The 18,204-nt window shown below is 33.7% G+C and overlaps 1 protein-coding gene across 1 annotated transcript in view; it reads right to left on the bottom strand.

Annotated features, from left to right (window-relative positions):
• The window catches only part of Il1rapl1 (interleukin 1 receptor accessory protein like 1), a 1,316,339-nt gene that overhangs the window by 614,340 nt on the left and 683,795 nt on the right, over nt 1-18,204 (bottom strand). The window contains exon 3 of the mRNA XM_047536575.1: nt 12,557-12,836. Coding sequence (XP_047392531.1) covers nt 12,557-12,836 — 280 coding nt within the window. The remainder of the gene's footprint in view (nt 1-12,556; nt 12,837-18,204) is intronic.

The following is an 18,204-nucleotide window of genomic DNA, read 5'->3' as shown; positions in this document are numbered from 1 at the left end:
CATTAATATGCTAACCATAGTCCTCATTGCTTCATGACTATTATTGTAAAACTCCATGCTTGTTTTCATGTTCCAGTTTCTCTAAACATTCACACAATTGCTGCAAGATACATTAACAATGCTTCTAACCATCATGTACAAAACAAAAGCAACAACAACAAAACATTTTGTCACACTATCAGGAATAGATTGTGGCTTTGCTTTGTCAATAGTAACAACTGCTATTGTTGATTTAACTAGTTATAGTTTGCAAGGCACTTTCTAGATAGGGGACAGAAAACTATGTCCCGTATCCCAAATCCACTCCATCACCTGTTTTGGCTAAATGAAGTTTTATTGGAACACAGTCATAGTCATTCATTTATGTATTGTGTATGGATGCTGTCTCATTATAACAGCAGAGTTGAACAGTTTCAACAGGGATTGTATGGCCTGCAAAATCTAACATTTTTACCACCTGGCGATTTTTAGAAAAAGTTTGAAAGCCCCTATTCTGAACCATTATTTAATTTCTCATGTACTCATGAAAACTTTGTAAAAAAGAAATCTGTCTTAATTATGCTTTGGCTAGCCATAAATTCTGTTCAACCACAGGTCCTACATAAGCCCTTCTAATAATCATCAGCCCCTTCATTGTTTTCTTTACATTCATTGAGCTTATGTTTTCATTTATTTACCTGACAATCACATACAAAACTAGTTTTAGAAAGAGGTTTGGATAATCTTACCTGCTTCATCTTCAACTCCTTTACTCTTCTCAAATTTTGCTCATCAGTAAGTATTAACAGGTCTACTGATGTTTTCCCTCACTTATTGCATCAACACTAGCAGTTAACTTTTTGAATAGTTTTTACAAGTAAAGGAAAGTTAATAATCACAGTAAAAAAGTATAGTCACCAATAATATTGCTGCATTATAAGTGATGTGTGTGCCTGAAAGATATTATTTGCAAGTTAAAAATTTCCTCATCAGACTGAATTGTAGCTAGGTGGTGCAGTGATTGCTTAGCATGCATGAGGCCCTGGGTTTGATCTCCAATACTGCAAAAATAAATAAATAAATAAATAAATAAATAAATAAATAAATAAATAAATAAATAAAACAGATAAATATAGAATAAAATTTTCAAAACTACCATTTGTCATATCATATACATTCAATATTTGTGAAATATGAAATATGTATGTTTTTATCCATGATTGAAAAAGGCACAAAGTGATGCATTTTACCTAAAATGCAAAAAAATAAAATCTCAGAATTAATCTTTACACACTGAATTATGACACAACTGGATCATCTTTTTCAGTAGTCTATCTACTCCATAATAATTTGAGGTTTTCTGCAGAAAATTCATAATTCTGTATCTGCTATGAACATGTCATTGATTTCAAGAATTCTCAAAGATTTTTCTATATCAGACTTAGGGATATTAGACTAAATTTTCTTCATTCAGTGACCTAAGAAACTACCATATTTTATTTCAGCAGAATTAATTTCATCTTCTTAGTACAGAAATTAGGCTATTATGTTGAAGACATGAACTACTTGAATGGTTAAAAAAAATCATTATTTCCTATAGGCAATTCAGATAGGATCTGGTTTTTACTCTATCAATTGGGTTTGCAGTTCTTCAAATGAAAACACTCAGAAAGATGACAATTGGCTAATTATGGTCCTATTTAAAAATAGTTTGATCCTTTAGAGAATGCCTTCATGTCTCAGATGTGACAAAAAGGCAAAACTTATTATCTGCTCTAGGTTGATCTACCATTTTAGCACCATGTCCAACCATCATCAATAACGAGTCTGGAAAACCTATTGAAGCCTATTATGGCAAGAAAGATGTTCTCCTGAAAAAATAGAGAAAAAATGTCTGATTTATAGTACTATAATTTTAATATATCAACCATAAAAGACTCTAAACCCAGACTCAAAATCTTACTTTAAAGACTTCCACTTGTATATGGCTTTTTTAAAGGACTAGCTTATATAGATTTAATTGCATTTTTTATAACCTATAAATTACAGCTGATGTTCTCAAGGGTATACTCTGATTTCAATTAGGAAAGATAGTTTAATAATTAGAGAACCAAGATTGTGAAATTACATTAGGTCCTTGAAACACATATGCATAAGATCATTAAAATTTCTGGGTAGGATATAAAACATTTATGTGGACATTGATTGCCCTGAACAAATTATGAAGACCCCTTGAGGTGTGTATACTTTAGATTTTTTAAACTGACACTGACATTATATATTCTTTGATCCAAGAATTACTTGATTTAAAAAAAAATCACAAAAACAAAAAATACTGAATTTATTTTCTATCATACAGATTAAAATAAATAGTTTACACTATGTTTATGGTTTACTAATTGTCAGTCTATTAGACCTAACATTTTATTATTTTCTATTTCTACCTGCTGATAATTAAGGCATATTTGGGGAATAAAAAAAGGAAACTGTCTTCTGGAATACCAAAAAACATGATGCAGAATAAACAGTTCATAACTAGTGTTAGTTTTCATTAGATGTTATAAGAAAAACAATTACATTATTCTCTCATGGAAAATGATAGAAATGAGAAAATTAGGTAATTTTGTCCATAGTGGTGTTTTCCACAGGATATTCTAAAGAACATTAATCCTAATTACTTATTATTCTATTCAATAAATATTGAGAGCCTCTTTTTGACAAACATCTCATATTTAATTTTGAGGGGTAAAAATGTGATAGATATGTGTTTGGGATATAACACATTCTCTATGATACAGCAAAGGTAGGTAAGATGAACTATTAGGCAAAATCTAATACTAGCAAGGAAGAAGGTGTGTAAGAATTGTGGGTGCATGGTCCTCCAGCAACACCAGACTTAAACCAAGTTAGAGAGGAATTTCCCTTGGAAATATGTTAGGGTGTAGTTTCTTAATAGATCAGTTAAAAAAGTAATACATAAAAGCCTCACAGCAGAGCTTCTAAAGGAATTATATTACCTTATACTAAAATGGACAAAGTTCAATTTTAATATGATCTCTGAGTCCTTACCTTTCAATGGAAATAGAGAAGCTAGAACCAGGAGCCACAGAGAACCACTTGTAAAAAGGAGAATTAGGTTCCAGTTAAGAAACCGGTGAATTGAGCCCAGCTAGACTTAAGAATTGTTATAGACCAGTAAATGCCCTGTAACTCCCTCCTCATTCCCCATTACAAATGGGAATACTTAGTTTAGTAATACTATTACTGTATTACCATTGTATACTGGGGCTGTGAGACCAGCTAACCTGTTTTCTTAGTTAAGTTTTGAATCAACAGGAGTCACTCCTGATCAGTTGCAATCAGGCAACTAATTCTGAAGAATTTCATTTGTACCCAGAACTAACTTAGACAATGAGATTGTGGACTACTATTCTGATCTTGATGACATAAGACTTTGGGGGTCTTAGGAATGGGATGAATGCACTTTGCATGTGTAAGGGCATGGTTTATTAGGGACAAAGGCTGATTCTATTGGACTTTTACTTTGGTGACATTACCAGTGGGCCAAACTTCACAGAATACAAGTACTTATAAAGGCTCTTCCCAAATTATCTTTAGATTTGACTCATGGTACATTAGTAAGTATAGGAGAGAGGCCCAAAGAGTTCACAGAGAGAGAAACTGGCTGAGCCAATCCTGCATCCCAGTAGATTCCAGCCACATATGGCCATGGGCAACATCAATAGAAAAACCAGCCAGCTGACTACAACCTACATTGCAAATCCTGTGCAAATAAAATGGCTTTGTATTAAATCACTAAAGTTTGAGGTATTTTCTATCTACAATTGATCACTGAAATAATTATCTTTGGAGCAATTTGGGAAAGGTAGAAAATAAACAAACTAGATTTTCTTCAGGAAATAAATATATACTACTAGGGTAGGCAATGAACAAATGAATTTCAGACAAAAGAACAAAACGTAAAAATACATGCATTAATCTACAAAAAGCAGGCAGGACTGTGAGAATATGGAGTATTTCCATGACATTTCTCAAGTCCTGAGATTCCTAGAAAGTTCTCTTCTCTTTTGACTTGTGTTATATGCAGGAATTTTAGTTGTAGGGGGAGAACCTAGGAGGCATAGTGCTACTTCATCTTAGCAGATCCTATTGTATTCTAAACTATATTCATAGTATCTATACCAATTTATTATATATTCATTTTCTCTTATGCAAACTACTTGAGTAAAAAAATCTTAGAAATCTTTGTGATACTAGCATTACCATAGTACTTATCAGAGAATGATCAGTAGATGTCTGTTAAATGGATGAATAAATACATGGATTTCACTAAGTATTTTTTTGATAGATGCTTAATACGTACTTTCAATGAGAAACAAAAGTTACTTGATCTCTCAAGAGAAACTCAAGAATTGGGCAAGGAGCAAGATATTAGCTAGAACACATTATAGATATAGTTTGAAAAAATGATTTTAGATATTGCTAACTTAAACCCCAAATTCTATCATATCTCTATATACTAAAACTGTTCATGCTGAAACCAAAATTAAAACAATAATACCATTTACCAATACTCCAAAGAAATTAATTCTTAGGAATCAATTTTTAAAAATGTGTACAGGATTTTTATGCTGATAATTACAAATGCTAAGGAAAGAAATCAAAGAAAAAATCCTAGATAAATGAAGAGTTGTAATTGTTCATATATTCAGAGACCCAACATGATAAAGATATCAGTTCTATTTGAATTGATCTATAACTTTCATGCAACTATTATTGAAATTCCAATAAGGTAGGACTGAGAATGTAGCTTAGTGGTAGAGCACTTGCCTAGATGCACTACAATGGATCCCCAGTGCCACAAAGAAACAAAAAGAAATTCCAGTTAGGTTTATATGACCATAGATAAGCTTATGATAAAATTTATAAGGAAAACAAGCAGTCCACATTAGTTAACTAGCTATAGTAGCTTTGAGAAGAAAAATAAAGAGGACTCACTTCACTTGATATTTAGGCCTACCATATAGCTACACAAATCAAGTACCATAGTATTGGCAGAGGGATTGATGTCTTAAGTATAGAATAAAGAATGCAGAAATCAACCTACACAAACCTGCTCAGTTTGAAAAAGAAGTGCAAAAGCAATTCAACAGAAGAAGTGTAGCCTTTTTCAACAATGTTGAAGCAACTTCCTATCCATGCAAAAAACTAATACTAGACTTAAATAAATTTCATATCTTATTCAAATATTAACTCACAAAAGCTCACAGACTGAAATGTAAAGTGTAAAGCAAAAAGAAAATTGACATATCTTCTACATTAATAATTAAGAAGTGAAAATAAGAAAAAAAAATCATTATGGCCAATAGCTAGGCAAAGAATTCTCATACTTCATACCAAAAGTATGAATTGTAACTAGAAAAATTCATAATTTGAACCTTATTGAAATTAAGAATGTTTGCTTTGTGAAAGACCATAATAAGAAGAAAACATAAATTATAGTCTGGCAGAAAATATTTGCAACCCACTTATCCAAAAAAGGAAATTTTATCCAGACATACAAAGATATTTAAAACTATAACAAGGAAGACACAAAAATTAATTTACAAAATGAACAAATACATGGGCAGAAATTTTACTGAACAGGATTGAGATGGCCAGTAGCACATGAAAATGCTAGCCATCATTAGTCATTTAGAGAAATGCAAATTAAAATCGCAATGAGATACTAGGATAAGTCTACTAGAATGATTAAAATTAAATATAATGATTACACCAAATACTGCAAGTATGTGATAAACTGTATTATTGTTGATAGGGATGTAAAATGATACAGTTACATTGGAAAATAGTTTTGCAGTGTTTTATAAAATTAAACATGCAACTACCTTACAACTCATATTCACTATTGAATATTTATCCTAGAAAAATTTAAACTTATTTTCACCTCAAATTCTTGTGTGAATGTTCATAGAAGCTTTATTTTTAATAGCCCCAAACTGGAAACAAACCAGATGCCATTAGGTGAACTAATAATCACCATAGCATGCCTTTACCAGGGAAAACTACTCAGCAATAAAAAGAATAAACTCACAGAACTTAGAGGAAAATTTATTTCATGGAGCGTATTCAATAAAAGAAGTAAAACTCACAAATAAACGACCTAACACTACAGCTCAAAGCCCTAGAAAAAGAACAGACCAACACCAAAAGTAGTAGAAGACAGGAAATAGTTAAACTCAGAGCTGAAATCAACGAAATTGAAACAAAAGAAACAATACAAAAAATTGACAAAATAAATAGTTGGTTCTTCGAAAAAATAAACAAAATTGATAAACCTTTAGCCACACTAACAAAGAGAAGACAAGAGAAAACCCAAATCACCAAAATTCGGCATGAACAAGGAAATATCACAACAGACACGATTGAAATACAAAACATAATTAGAAGCTATTTTGAAAATCTATACTCCAACAAAATAGAAAATTTCGAAGATATCAACAAGTTTCTACAGACATATGAATTGTCTAAACTAAACGAGGAGGACATACACAATTTAAATAGACCAATTCAAGTAATGAAATAGAAGAAGTCATCAAAAGCCTACCAACAAAGAAAAGTTCAGGACCTGATGGTTCTCAGCCGAGTTCTACAAAAGCTTTAAAGAAGAGCTCATACCAATACTTTTCAAAGTATTCCATGAAATAGAAGAGGAGGGAACTCTCCCAAACTCATTCTATGAAGCCAATATCACCCTGATACCTAAACTAGACAGAGACACATCGAGGAAAGAAAATTTTAGACCAATATCCTTAATGAACATCGACGCAAAAATTCTTAACAAAATTTTAGCAAATCACATACAAAAACATATTAAAAAGATAGTGCACCACGATCAAGTGGGTTTCATCCCAGGGATGCAAGGTTGGTTCAACATCAGGAAATTAATAAATGTAATTCACCATATCAACAGACTTAAAGTCAAGAATCACATGATTATTTCCATAGATGCAGGAAAAGCATTTGATAAAATACAGCACCCCTTCATGCTCAAAATACTAGAAAAAATAGGGATAGTGGGAACGTTCCTTAGCATTGTAAAGGCCATCTACACTAAGCCCATTGCTAATATCATTCTAAATGGTGAAAAACTGAAAGCATTCCCCCTAAAATCTGGAACAAGGCAGGGATGCCCTCTTTCACCACTCCTATTCAATATTGTCCTTGAAACTCTAGCCAGAGCAATTAGACAGACCAAAGAAATTAAGGGATACGAATAGGAAAAGAAGAACTCAAACTATCCCTGTTCGCTGATGACATGATTATGTACTTAGAGGAACCAGGAAATTCCACCAGAAAACTTTTAGAACTCATAAGTGAATTTAGTAAAGTAGTGGGATATAAGATCAATGCTCATAAATCTAATGCATTTTTATACATAAGTGATGAATCTTCAGAAAGAGAAGTTAGGAAAACTACCCCATTCACAATAGCCTCGAAAAAAATAAAATACTTGGGACTCGATCTCACAAAAGAGGTGAAAGACCTCTACAATGAGAACTACAGAATGCTAAAGAAAGAAATTAAAGAAAACCTTAGAAGATGGAAAGATCTCCCATGTTCCTGGATAGGCAGAATTAATATTGTCAAAATGGCCATACTACCAAAAGTGCTATACAGATTCAATGCAATTCCAATTAAAATCCAAATGACGTACCTTACAGAAATAGAACAAGCAATCATGAAATTCATCTGGAAGAATAAGTAACCCAGAATAGCTAAAGCAATCCTTCGCAGGAAAAATGAAGCAGGGGGTATTGCAATACCAGAACTTCAATTACACTACAAAGCAATAGTAACAAAAACGGCATGGTATTGGTACCAAAATAGACAGATAGATCAATGGTACAGAATAGAGGACAAGGACACAAACCCAAATAAATATAATTTTCTCATACTAGACAAAGGTGCCAAAAATATGCAATGGAGAATGGTGCTGGGAAAATTGGAAATCCATATGCAACATAATGAAACTAAACCCATATCTCTCACCGTGCACAAAACTAAACTCAAAATGGATTAAGGACCTCGGAATCAGACCAGAGACCCTGCATCTTATAGAAGAAAAAGTAGGTCCAGAGCTTCAACATGTCGGCTTAGGACCAGACTTCCTCAACAGGACTCCCATAGCACAAGAAATAAAAGCAAGAATCAGCAACTGGGATAGATTCAAACTAAAAAGCTTTCTCTCAGCAAAGGAAACTATCAGCAATGCGAAGAAAGAGCCTACAGAGTGGGAGAAAATCTTTGCCAATCATAATTCAGATAGAGCACTAATCTCCAGAATCTATAACAAACTCAAAAAACTCAACACCAAGACTACAAATAATCCAGTCGACAAATGGTCTAAGGAAATGAACAGACACTTCACAGAAGAAGACCTACAAGCAATCAACAAACATATGGAAAAATGTTCAACATCTCTAGTAATAAGAGAAATGCAAATCAAAACCACCCTAAGATTCTATCTCACCTCAATTAGAATGGCGATTATCAAGAATACAAGCAACAACAGGTGTTGGCGAGGATGTGGGGAAAAAGGTACACTCATACATTGCTGGTGGGGCTGCAACAGCCACTCTGGAAAGCAGTATGGAGATTCCTTAGAAAACTTGGAATGGAACTACCATTTGACCCAGCTATCCCACTCCTTGGCCTATACCCAAAGGATTTACAATCAGCATACTACAGAGATGCAGCCACATCAATGTTCATTGCTGCTCAATTCACCATAGCCAGATTGTGGAACCAACCTAGATGCCCTTCAGTTAATGAATGGATAAAGAAACTGTGGCATATATATAAAATGGAATATTACTCAGTCATAAAGAATGATAAAATTATGGCATTTGCAGGAAAATGGATGAAATTGCAGAATATCATGCTAAGTGAGATAAGCCAATCTGAAAAAACTAAAGGAAGAATGATCTCACTGATAAGTGGATGATGACACATAATGGGGCGTGGGAGGGGTTAGTTTTAGGGTTAGAGTTAGGGTTAGGGAGGGGGGCAAGAATGGGGGAAGGAAGGACTGTATAGAGGGAAAAGAGGGATGGGAGGGGTGGGGGGAAGGGAAAAATAACAGAATGAATCAACCAACATTACCCTTTGTAAATTTATGATTACACAATTGGTATGCCTTTACTCCATGTACAAACAAAGAAACAACATGTATCCCTTTTGTTTACAATAAAAAAAAGAATAAACTCCATTTACATGTGACATCTTGTATGGATTTCAAGGGAATTTGCTGAATGAAAAATCCAATTCCAAAATGTATACATTGTAAGATTTTATTTATATTGTATTATTAAATTTGCTAAATTATAAATAGCAAGAATAGATTAGTAGTGGCCAGTGATTTAGTATTGGGTAGAGAGAATTATAACTATAAGAGGACAACAGGAGAATTCCATAAAGTGATGGCATTGTCTTGTTTCTTGAGAATATTGAGTCAATATCCTCATTGTGGTATTGTACTACTGTTTTGCAAAATGTTACCCATTGAGCAAATCTTGGTAAAGGATACATGAATCTCTCTATATTATTTCTTGCAACTGAATATGATTCTGCAATTATCTCAAGAACAAAAGTTTAATTAAAATGCTTTGTCAAATGATTTAACATGACTCAGAGCCTTGGCACATGCCTCTAATCCCAGTGATCTGGGAGGCCAAAGCAGGAGCATTGCAAGCTCAAGGCCAACCTCAGCAATTTAGCAAGACCCTCAGAATTTGGCAAGACCCTGTCTCAAAATGAAAAGGACTGGGAAAATAGCTTAGTTGTAGAGCACCCCTAGATGCCATCCCCAGTACCTCCCCAAAAAGCCCAACAACAACAACAAAACAAATAAAACAACATGCTACCATTTTTGGTGGCACTGCAGTACTTATGTGTGCACTACCTAACTTTGCATATAAAATTGATAATAGGACATGACACTAAAAAGATGAATTAAAAATTAGGAGGTCAAGAATAGGGAAATTTATTTCCTTTGTAAAATAAACTTGTTTCTATAGATGACAATACAAGAAAACAAAAGGAAATGTTACACAGCTCTCTTTCATTTCCTTTTTCGTGAAACACAATAAGGTGAAAATTCAAGAAGAAGAAAATATTTAAAAAGCCATGCACCATGGAATAAATAATTACAACATTATTCTTTCAGAATTAAGGTAAGGGGCAGGAAAGTTCTTGTTCACTGTAATGATAGTTATCTGAGCTATTTCCATTACTATCAATATTTATTTGTGTACATTTAGGTATAAATGTAAATTATACATAAAAGTCTTGTTAAACCATTTAATTGATAAGTTAATGCACAGAATACCAACAATAGAATCTCTGAATAGAAGCTAATATGTTCAACTTCTGAAATTCTTGCAAGTGGATTATTTAAAAAATAATAATAATTGTGACCATTTGTGGCCTAGTAGCTAACAATGTGCCAAAATGCCAAAAGGCAGCCCTTGGACTTCCATCACATCAACACCAAGGCATGCCATTTCAACTGCTACTTACAAAGATTTTGACTATCTCTTTCCAAATTACAAAAGGAAGACATAGAAACTTTGTTAGCTTCAAATTCATGGGCATACTTGAATCTTGGTAGCAAGTTTCTATTTTTTTCAGTTTATCACCTTCTCATGGATACCATTTGACACATATTAAACTTCCAGGCTTTTGTCTTTTAATTTCACCTTCCAATGAAATGTAGAAACATGGAAATATGACAAATGTCATCATTTTGGAAACTTCAGTCCTTCATTTATTCTTATAACTATACATAATTCTGGGACATTTTAATGCAGTTTCTCAGAGCATTGGATCTGACCGTATATTTAAACACATAAAAGAAATGCAATTCAGTCTTTTTGAAATTCAGATTACTAAAGTTCCACATTATTTTCCCATCAACAATAAATAATGAAATGAAGTGTTAGATTCTGGAAATTCAACTGAATTCTAATTTCAGTCAAATGAGGATACACATTTGCCTACCTTGAAGAATTACCTCCACACATGCAAAAACAATCATAAATAACAGCTTTAAAAAATAATCAGCAAATAAGAAATTAAAATCAAGTGACTTGGTATAGTGAGAACAGCTGGTCCAATCAGTATTCCTTAACTGTAATAGCATGGCACTATTTATCAATGCCCCCACAGAACCTCTACTTCTATTAAGAACTGTGTTTGAACATGAAATAATTGATAGGTCCTAAAAGAACCACCTGTTGACCAAGGAATAATACATTTGTTATTTTAAAAATTCAGTGGATATTTTTCTCAAATACAACTCTTTATATCCATTACATTTTGCAACATTAACTCTAATATATGTTATCAGTGTTAAAAAATACATTTATTTCTAAATTTTATATGACTTTGACCTATTTAAATGTCCTGAGACACCTGAAGCCATAACTCAGCATGAAGCATATTGTTACAGGAAACTGTAAGAGAGAAGTATGATCCCTATGAAGTAGAAATGAGAGGTGCCAATCAGAATTTCAGAAGGAGATGTTGAATTTGTTTTTGAAAGAGAAATACTAGGTGTTTCAGAAGTCTTAGAATCACCAAGTCAGCCTCTCCAAGTCAAGAATCAACTGCTTTAGGTCTTTATTTATTTGAATAAGCTGAAATATAGAAACTCAAATAAATGGATTTAAACACACCCTCCATATGCCTATATCTAGCTTTGTAATGTTCTAATAGTATAATGACATTCATGATCATTCATGCAGGGTATGATTCACAATCCATGAAGGGCTAAATGCTTAAACTGAGATTTTAACTGCTAATGTGTTACATGGATACTGTTTCAATGCATTATCATTAAACAAACTGCATATGTCTTTTCCACAAGCTGACAAAGATGTGAAGATGTGTGATGAGTTTTCTTGGGGATAATGGCACAGACTTTGTTATTAACTTTGGTATTGGCCCTGAGAGACTCAGGAAATTCTTTGTTATTGATTTAGCAATTTTAGTTAACAAAACAATCTAGAACACAATCTTTGTATTTCCTAACATGGCAATGCTGTCTTCCTCTTCCTGTGCACATACACACATTACCTAAATCATCTTTGCAGATGTATGTGAACCAGAGGTATCTGTGCTGTCTGTGAAGGGCAATAACAAAATGTTACAACCCATTTAGCAATAAACTATGCATCCTTTCTGCAAGTCTTTGCTTACATTTTATTTGCAACATTTTACCTCCTCTATAAATTTTATTTCATAGTCTTTAGTAATTTCTGGCAACATAAGTAGATACCCAGATGGCATCTCTTTTCTCCATAAGCTAGAAATAATGTCTCAATATAAATTCCAATCCCATCTTTTTATGATTTAGCTTCTAAATTTTAGAAAGCAGCAACACAAGCAAATATTGAGACCATACCTTTAGCTGAAAGAGACAGCAGCAAATTTTAAGTATAAGGATGTAGCATGTGATTTCATTGATTCAATAGTAATGGAATTAAAACAATACCTGATGACACAGGCATAAAGACCACTGTCCTGCAGCAATGTTGGTCGGAACCAAATGGAGTCTTCTTCCTTGCTCATTCTACTTCCATCAAAAGCTATTGGCTCTTCAAAGTCTCCAGGACCAGAGCTTTTGTACCACATCAAACTGAGTCCAGCACTTTGGGCAAGGGAGTAATTTGCTCTGATATAACCATAAAAGAGTGCACATTTGATTCGAACAGGCTCTCCCACCAAAACTTGGTATTTCTTGATGTCGACAGACCAATCAGTGCATCCATCAGCTATAGTAAAGGGAGAGAGAGAGAAAAAAAAAAACATTAGAGAAAAAAATTAATCAATTAGTTTGTTCATTCATTTATTCAACAAATATTTGGCGATCATCTACATTTAGGCAGATTTATTCAAGACACAGAAAATGTAACAGTGAAAAAAAACTCAGAAGGGCCCTGAAAAGTAGTTTACCCTGCTAGTAAACAATGTATTTACTTAGTCTGCTCCTGCTGATACTTCTTTTTGGTTTATAATAGTATGTTCATTATTATTAATTGTCCCTCAGTTCTTAATATACTTTTTTGCTCTGTGAAAATAGATCTGGACCTTCAAAATATTTCCTTTGCTAGTTGGTATTGAAGCTTTGTCAGTAGAGGGTGCTGGAGAGACATTACAGGAGGAAAGGGTTTTGCTTCCTCATCCCAGCATGCTTGCTTGACAGGCTCTTGCAGTGTGCAAGGCTTCTCCAGCAGCTGGCTCCTGCAGGCAACAGCTTAAAAATTTTTTTTAGCAGAGTCTCAGGTAAGACTCCTTCTCATGAACGGCTTTACCAAGAACATAATAGGGAGCGTCTGTGTCAACTTCCAGAGGGTAGGTTTCTAACAAGTTCTGATAGCACAGAAACTCAGTGACTTCTGCCATTCAGTTAATCATGATTATACCTTCCCAATAAGATCTGAATCTCTGCTCTAGGGATAGAAGTATGGGAACTTTTCTTTGGGTGCTCTATCTCATCCCCAGGGAAAATGGCAGCTATTCCTTTACACCTTCAGGTTATTTTTGCCATGACCTGAATGTGTCCCCAATTCATAATTTGAAAAACTAACAACCAGTGTGATGGTATCTGAAGATGAGACCACTGAGAGGTAATTAGAGTAAGAGGAGGTCAGGAGGCTGTGGCTCTTCTAATAGGATTAGAGCCCTTATAAGAAAAGACCTGAGAAAGTGCTCTCTCTCTCCCCTCGTGCTCACAAGAGAGAAAGAATGTAATCGCCTGCAAGCCAAGAAAAGACATCACCAGAAACCAACTGTTTGGCTCCTTGATCTAGAGCTTTCCAGCCATTAGAACTGAGAGTAATAAATTTCTATTTTCTAAGCCATTCAGTCTATGGTATTTTGATATGGTAACACAAACAAAATAATACATATTTATTCCCTACTAGCCATTCCTTTCATTACTTCAATCCATTGTTGCATTTAATAAAATCTTTCTCTTTCAAATTACTCTGCAGTTTTTTTTCTTGCTGATTTGACTCAGACTGATAAAATCTGGAATAAAGACCTTATAGCTAACAAGATAACAAGAAATAAAAGTGAGTTGTTACTAAGAAAATAAATTAGACATTACTCAAAGTATGTGAATGATGAACAAAAGGCAAAGGCCAAGAAGAAATGACCTCAAACAGCAGTAACAAGCAGGATTAAACTCCACAAACTAAAAAGAAATCAACCTAAAGTCTCTGAGAAAAGAATGAACAACTTACAGTTCAAGAGAAGGAAAAATGATCCAAATGAAAAGAAATATGTACATTAGAGCAAAGAAGACATGCAAGACATGAAATTAATTATTACTTCAAAAATAATTTCTAATAGCTACTAAGCACTTATGTATTCACCAGTGAATTACACATTTTGATTTACCTTACACATAGACATCCACTATGGCTTTGGAACTTGCTAATCTCTTTGAAACCTTTTTTGATACCAGGGATTGAACCCACAGGTACACTTAACCATTGAGCCACATTCCTTTCCTTTTCCTTTTTAACTTTTAAATTTTGAAACAGGGTCAAGTCACTGGGTTTACAGGTCTGTGTCACCATGCCTGGCTTGTCTCAAACCTTTAAACCATTCAGCTGCATGACTTCCTTTCCTCTATTTCCCTCTAAATATCACTTTGCCAAAGAGAATTTTTCTGATTACCCTGTATGAAATATTGCCTTCCCATTCTGGTCATTTGTTCTGGAATCTGTATTAATATTTTTTTCATAGGACTTAGTTTTATCTAACATTAGATTGTATTACATTATATATTCATTTGTCCATTTGGTTTTGGTCTCCTCAAGAGAATATAAGATCCTTGAGGACAGGTAACATTTTTCTTGTCACTCACTTCTTTCAAACTCCCAGTGCTTAGAAGTGACTGATAACCAGTAGAGCAAACATTCACTAAATGCATGAGTGAATGAATAAACAAATTAATGATCAAACTGTACAATTAAACTCCATGTCCTCTAACGGGTGTTGGGATTCTAACCCAGCTATGTCAGAACCTAGAATTCATTCTCTTTACAACTATGTATTGTTTGTTAATAAAGGTGTCAGTTTCATACTATTCTTTGATTTAGTCTATTTTAATTACCTGATTAGAGTCTAAGATTCTTAATAAAGGATCTTATTGAGGCACTGTACAGAGTTAATATGCAAGAAGCTTGGTGGAAATCATCAATGTCAGTCATTGCCATCATTCCAGTAAATGACAGCTTCAGAGCTGGCATCATGCACTAAAGAGGATAAAAGCACTGCACAAACATATGTCAAGGTTATATAGATGTGTAGAATATTTGTCAATGCAGTTTCGTACATTTTCCCCATTACATGAAATGAATCCTAGGTAGGATTTTATTTTAAGGGCTATAATTTTGGTGACAAGCATGGAATTACCTTGTGTTATCATAATGTGAACTACGGCATGATTCCAGAATCAAGTTATTGTAACTGAGGATAGCACTGCCAGTGAAAAGACTGAAACACCTTCAGGGTAGAAGTTTAAAGAGTAAGATGAAATTATTCAGTCTCAGAAGATTTGTAAGATAAAGCAAAATGCTTGAAGGTTAAAGCAAAAAGATTTAGTCTAGAAAGTTCTAAGTGGATAGTAACAAATTAGATCAAGAGAAAAGAGGGAGAATTGTATTGGGAATATATACATACAGATATTAATACATAGTTTCAGAATAGAGTGACTTAAATGTTGAAAAAAAAGAAATATTCCTGAAGAGCAGAGTTATTCTGTACTTCCATATCAGTCAGATGGGATATTTTTAAGCAGCTGGGTCACATAACAAGGAAAAACCAGAGGGGAAATGAATAAATAATAGCACTTTGGACAACAGAGACACTTTGTATTCATTTTAATATGGAAATAGATAAAGGATCTTGAGTTAGGAGTTTTTGCCAAAACTCACTTAATAGCATGTTGCTCAAAAATGAACTGTCAAATTATTAAGATGTTTTAAATATTCTTGGTAAAAAAGATGACAAATACAAAAAAGAATAATTTGAGATATTGTCAAATCATTTGTGTGAATGTATTTAAATAAATGATGGACTTATGTCCCTTTTCAATATTTACAATAAAATATTGTATTAAATGAAAGAAGTGATAACATATTTACTTTTGTCGGGGTTTCCGGGACCCCCAGCCTTAGGCATGGTCAAGATGGCGCCTGACGCTGAGCCAAAAGCGGCCAGCTATACAGTAAACAACCAGTGAATTCCAATGATTGGCTAGTTAACGATGTGATTAGAGCATGCCCCCCTCGTGTACCTATCCTATGCTTGCAGCTGTCCGCGTTTACCTCGTGTACTCTCCCCTGATTGGTTGAAGTGTATATAAGCCTGGTGGGTGGGAGAGTAGGCGGCGGAGGCTGAAGCTGAGCTGGAAGCTGGGAGTGCGCGGAAGCTGGAAGTAAGAAGAGGTTGAGAGAAGAGAAGCTGGGAGTGCGCGGAAGCTGGGAGTAAGAAGAGGTTGAGAGAAGAGAAGCTGGGAGTGCGCGGAAGCTGGGAGCAAGAGAAGTGTAGGAGAGGGACTGTGCATAATAAACTTCCAAAGCTTCAGACATTTGTCGTGTCTCTCTCTGCGGCCAGAGGGAGCGCGATATACTTTCTTCTTTGTTAACATTTTGTCTCAGTTGTGCACATGCTCTCTTATTCTGGGTGCATGAACCATAATTTTTTTCTTAAATCTGTTCAAAATAAAGTAGAGACATAATGATAGTTTACTCCAAAATATTTCAGCATCTCCTTTTGAATAAAGGCCTTCTGCTTATATAACCACAAGGTATTCTTTTCAACTTTGTGAAACAAGACATATCAAATCTTAAAAATATACATGATAACTTTAAACTCTTCTTAAAATTATTTTTAGTTGTAGATGAACACAATACTTTTTATTTTATTTACTTATTTTATGTGGTGTTGAGGATTGAACCTAGTGCTTTACACATGCTAGGTAAGTGCTCTACACTGAGGCACAATCTCAGTTCCCTAAAACTAAACTGTTGATGACCAGAATTACTACTGATACATTCAGTTTTTCCTTATTTCAACACATAAGCTCTGTCGAGAATGATCATTTCAAAAGCATATTTCTAGACACTGTTCATTCCATTATGTAAGTTACCAAGTTTGTTACTTTTAAAAATTATCATCAAGTAATTATACCACTAATATTTAATACTTTTTCCCCTTTCAGAATCAAATACCGCTCTATAAAGCCTCTCTCAGAAAGGTTCCCTGATGGGAGGATTCCATGGAAATACTCTAGTTTAATATGATTCTGCAGTACAAATTCCTTAGAGTCAATAGGAAGCAAAAAAAAATTATGTTAGGGAGAAGGAATAAAAACCACCATCTTCATTTCTTTTTGTTACTATCCATAAACTTCTAAGAACTTATATGAAGACAGTGAAAGAATTGAGATTTGAAACTAATTCTTTTTTGAGAGTTTATACTGAAGTATAATTTCATGAACAAAAGCTACATACACTGAATAATGTCAATATATTCAAGTGAGATTAGAGAAAGTATTTTTAATTAAGTCACTATTACTACATATGTAAGAGCTCAAAATATTTCCATGGTAACAAGCTTGAAGGTTGAATTCTTCAAAAAAATCTAATCATAGAATTGCACAGATTGCATCCTAATATGAAAATGTAAGAATTTATTCACAAAAGGGCAAATTATATTACTTTTAAAGTATCTAATTGGGGAGGTATGTTAGAATAATTATAAAACAATCAAGACATCTATGATAGTGTAGGAAATGCTCCATCTTGGTTCATTTTACTTAGCTGATATATCCCATCTTCAACTCATTTGAATATTGAATGCTAACAGCTCACAGTCATATATTCTTGAAAATTACTTTGGTTATTATTTTTTTAAAATAATTTATTGTATATTATAATTATATATAATAGTGGTATTTGTGGTTATATATTTGTACATGCACAAAATATAACAATATAATTGTGTCAAACACAAAAATATAATTTGATATCTCCCTAGGCACTTCCCTCTAGGCTCCCCATGGCCCCTTCCTCTATGAAAATTATTTTTGATTGACAAAAGCCACCCTTCTGGGAAATTGACAAT

This window comes from Sciurus carolinensis, chromosome X (assembly GCF_902686445.1).
Source record: "Sciurus carolinensis chromosome X, mSciCar1.2, whole genome shotgun sequence".
NCBI lineage: Eukaryota > Metazoa > Chordata > Mammalia > Rodentia > Sciuridae > Sciurus > Sciurus carolinensis.
The sequence above is the reverse complement of the archived record's forward strand: the minus strand, read 5'-3'. Positions and strand labels throughout refer to the sequence as shown.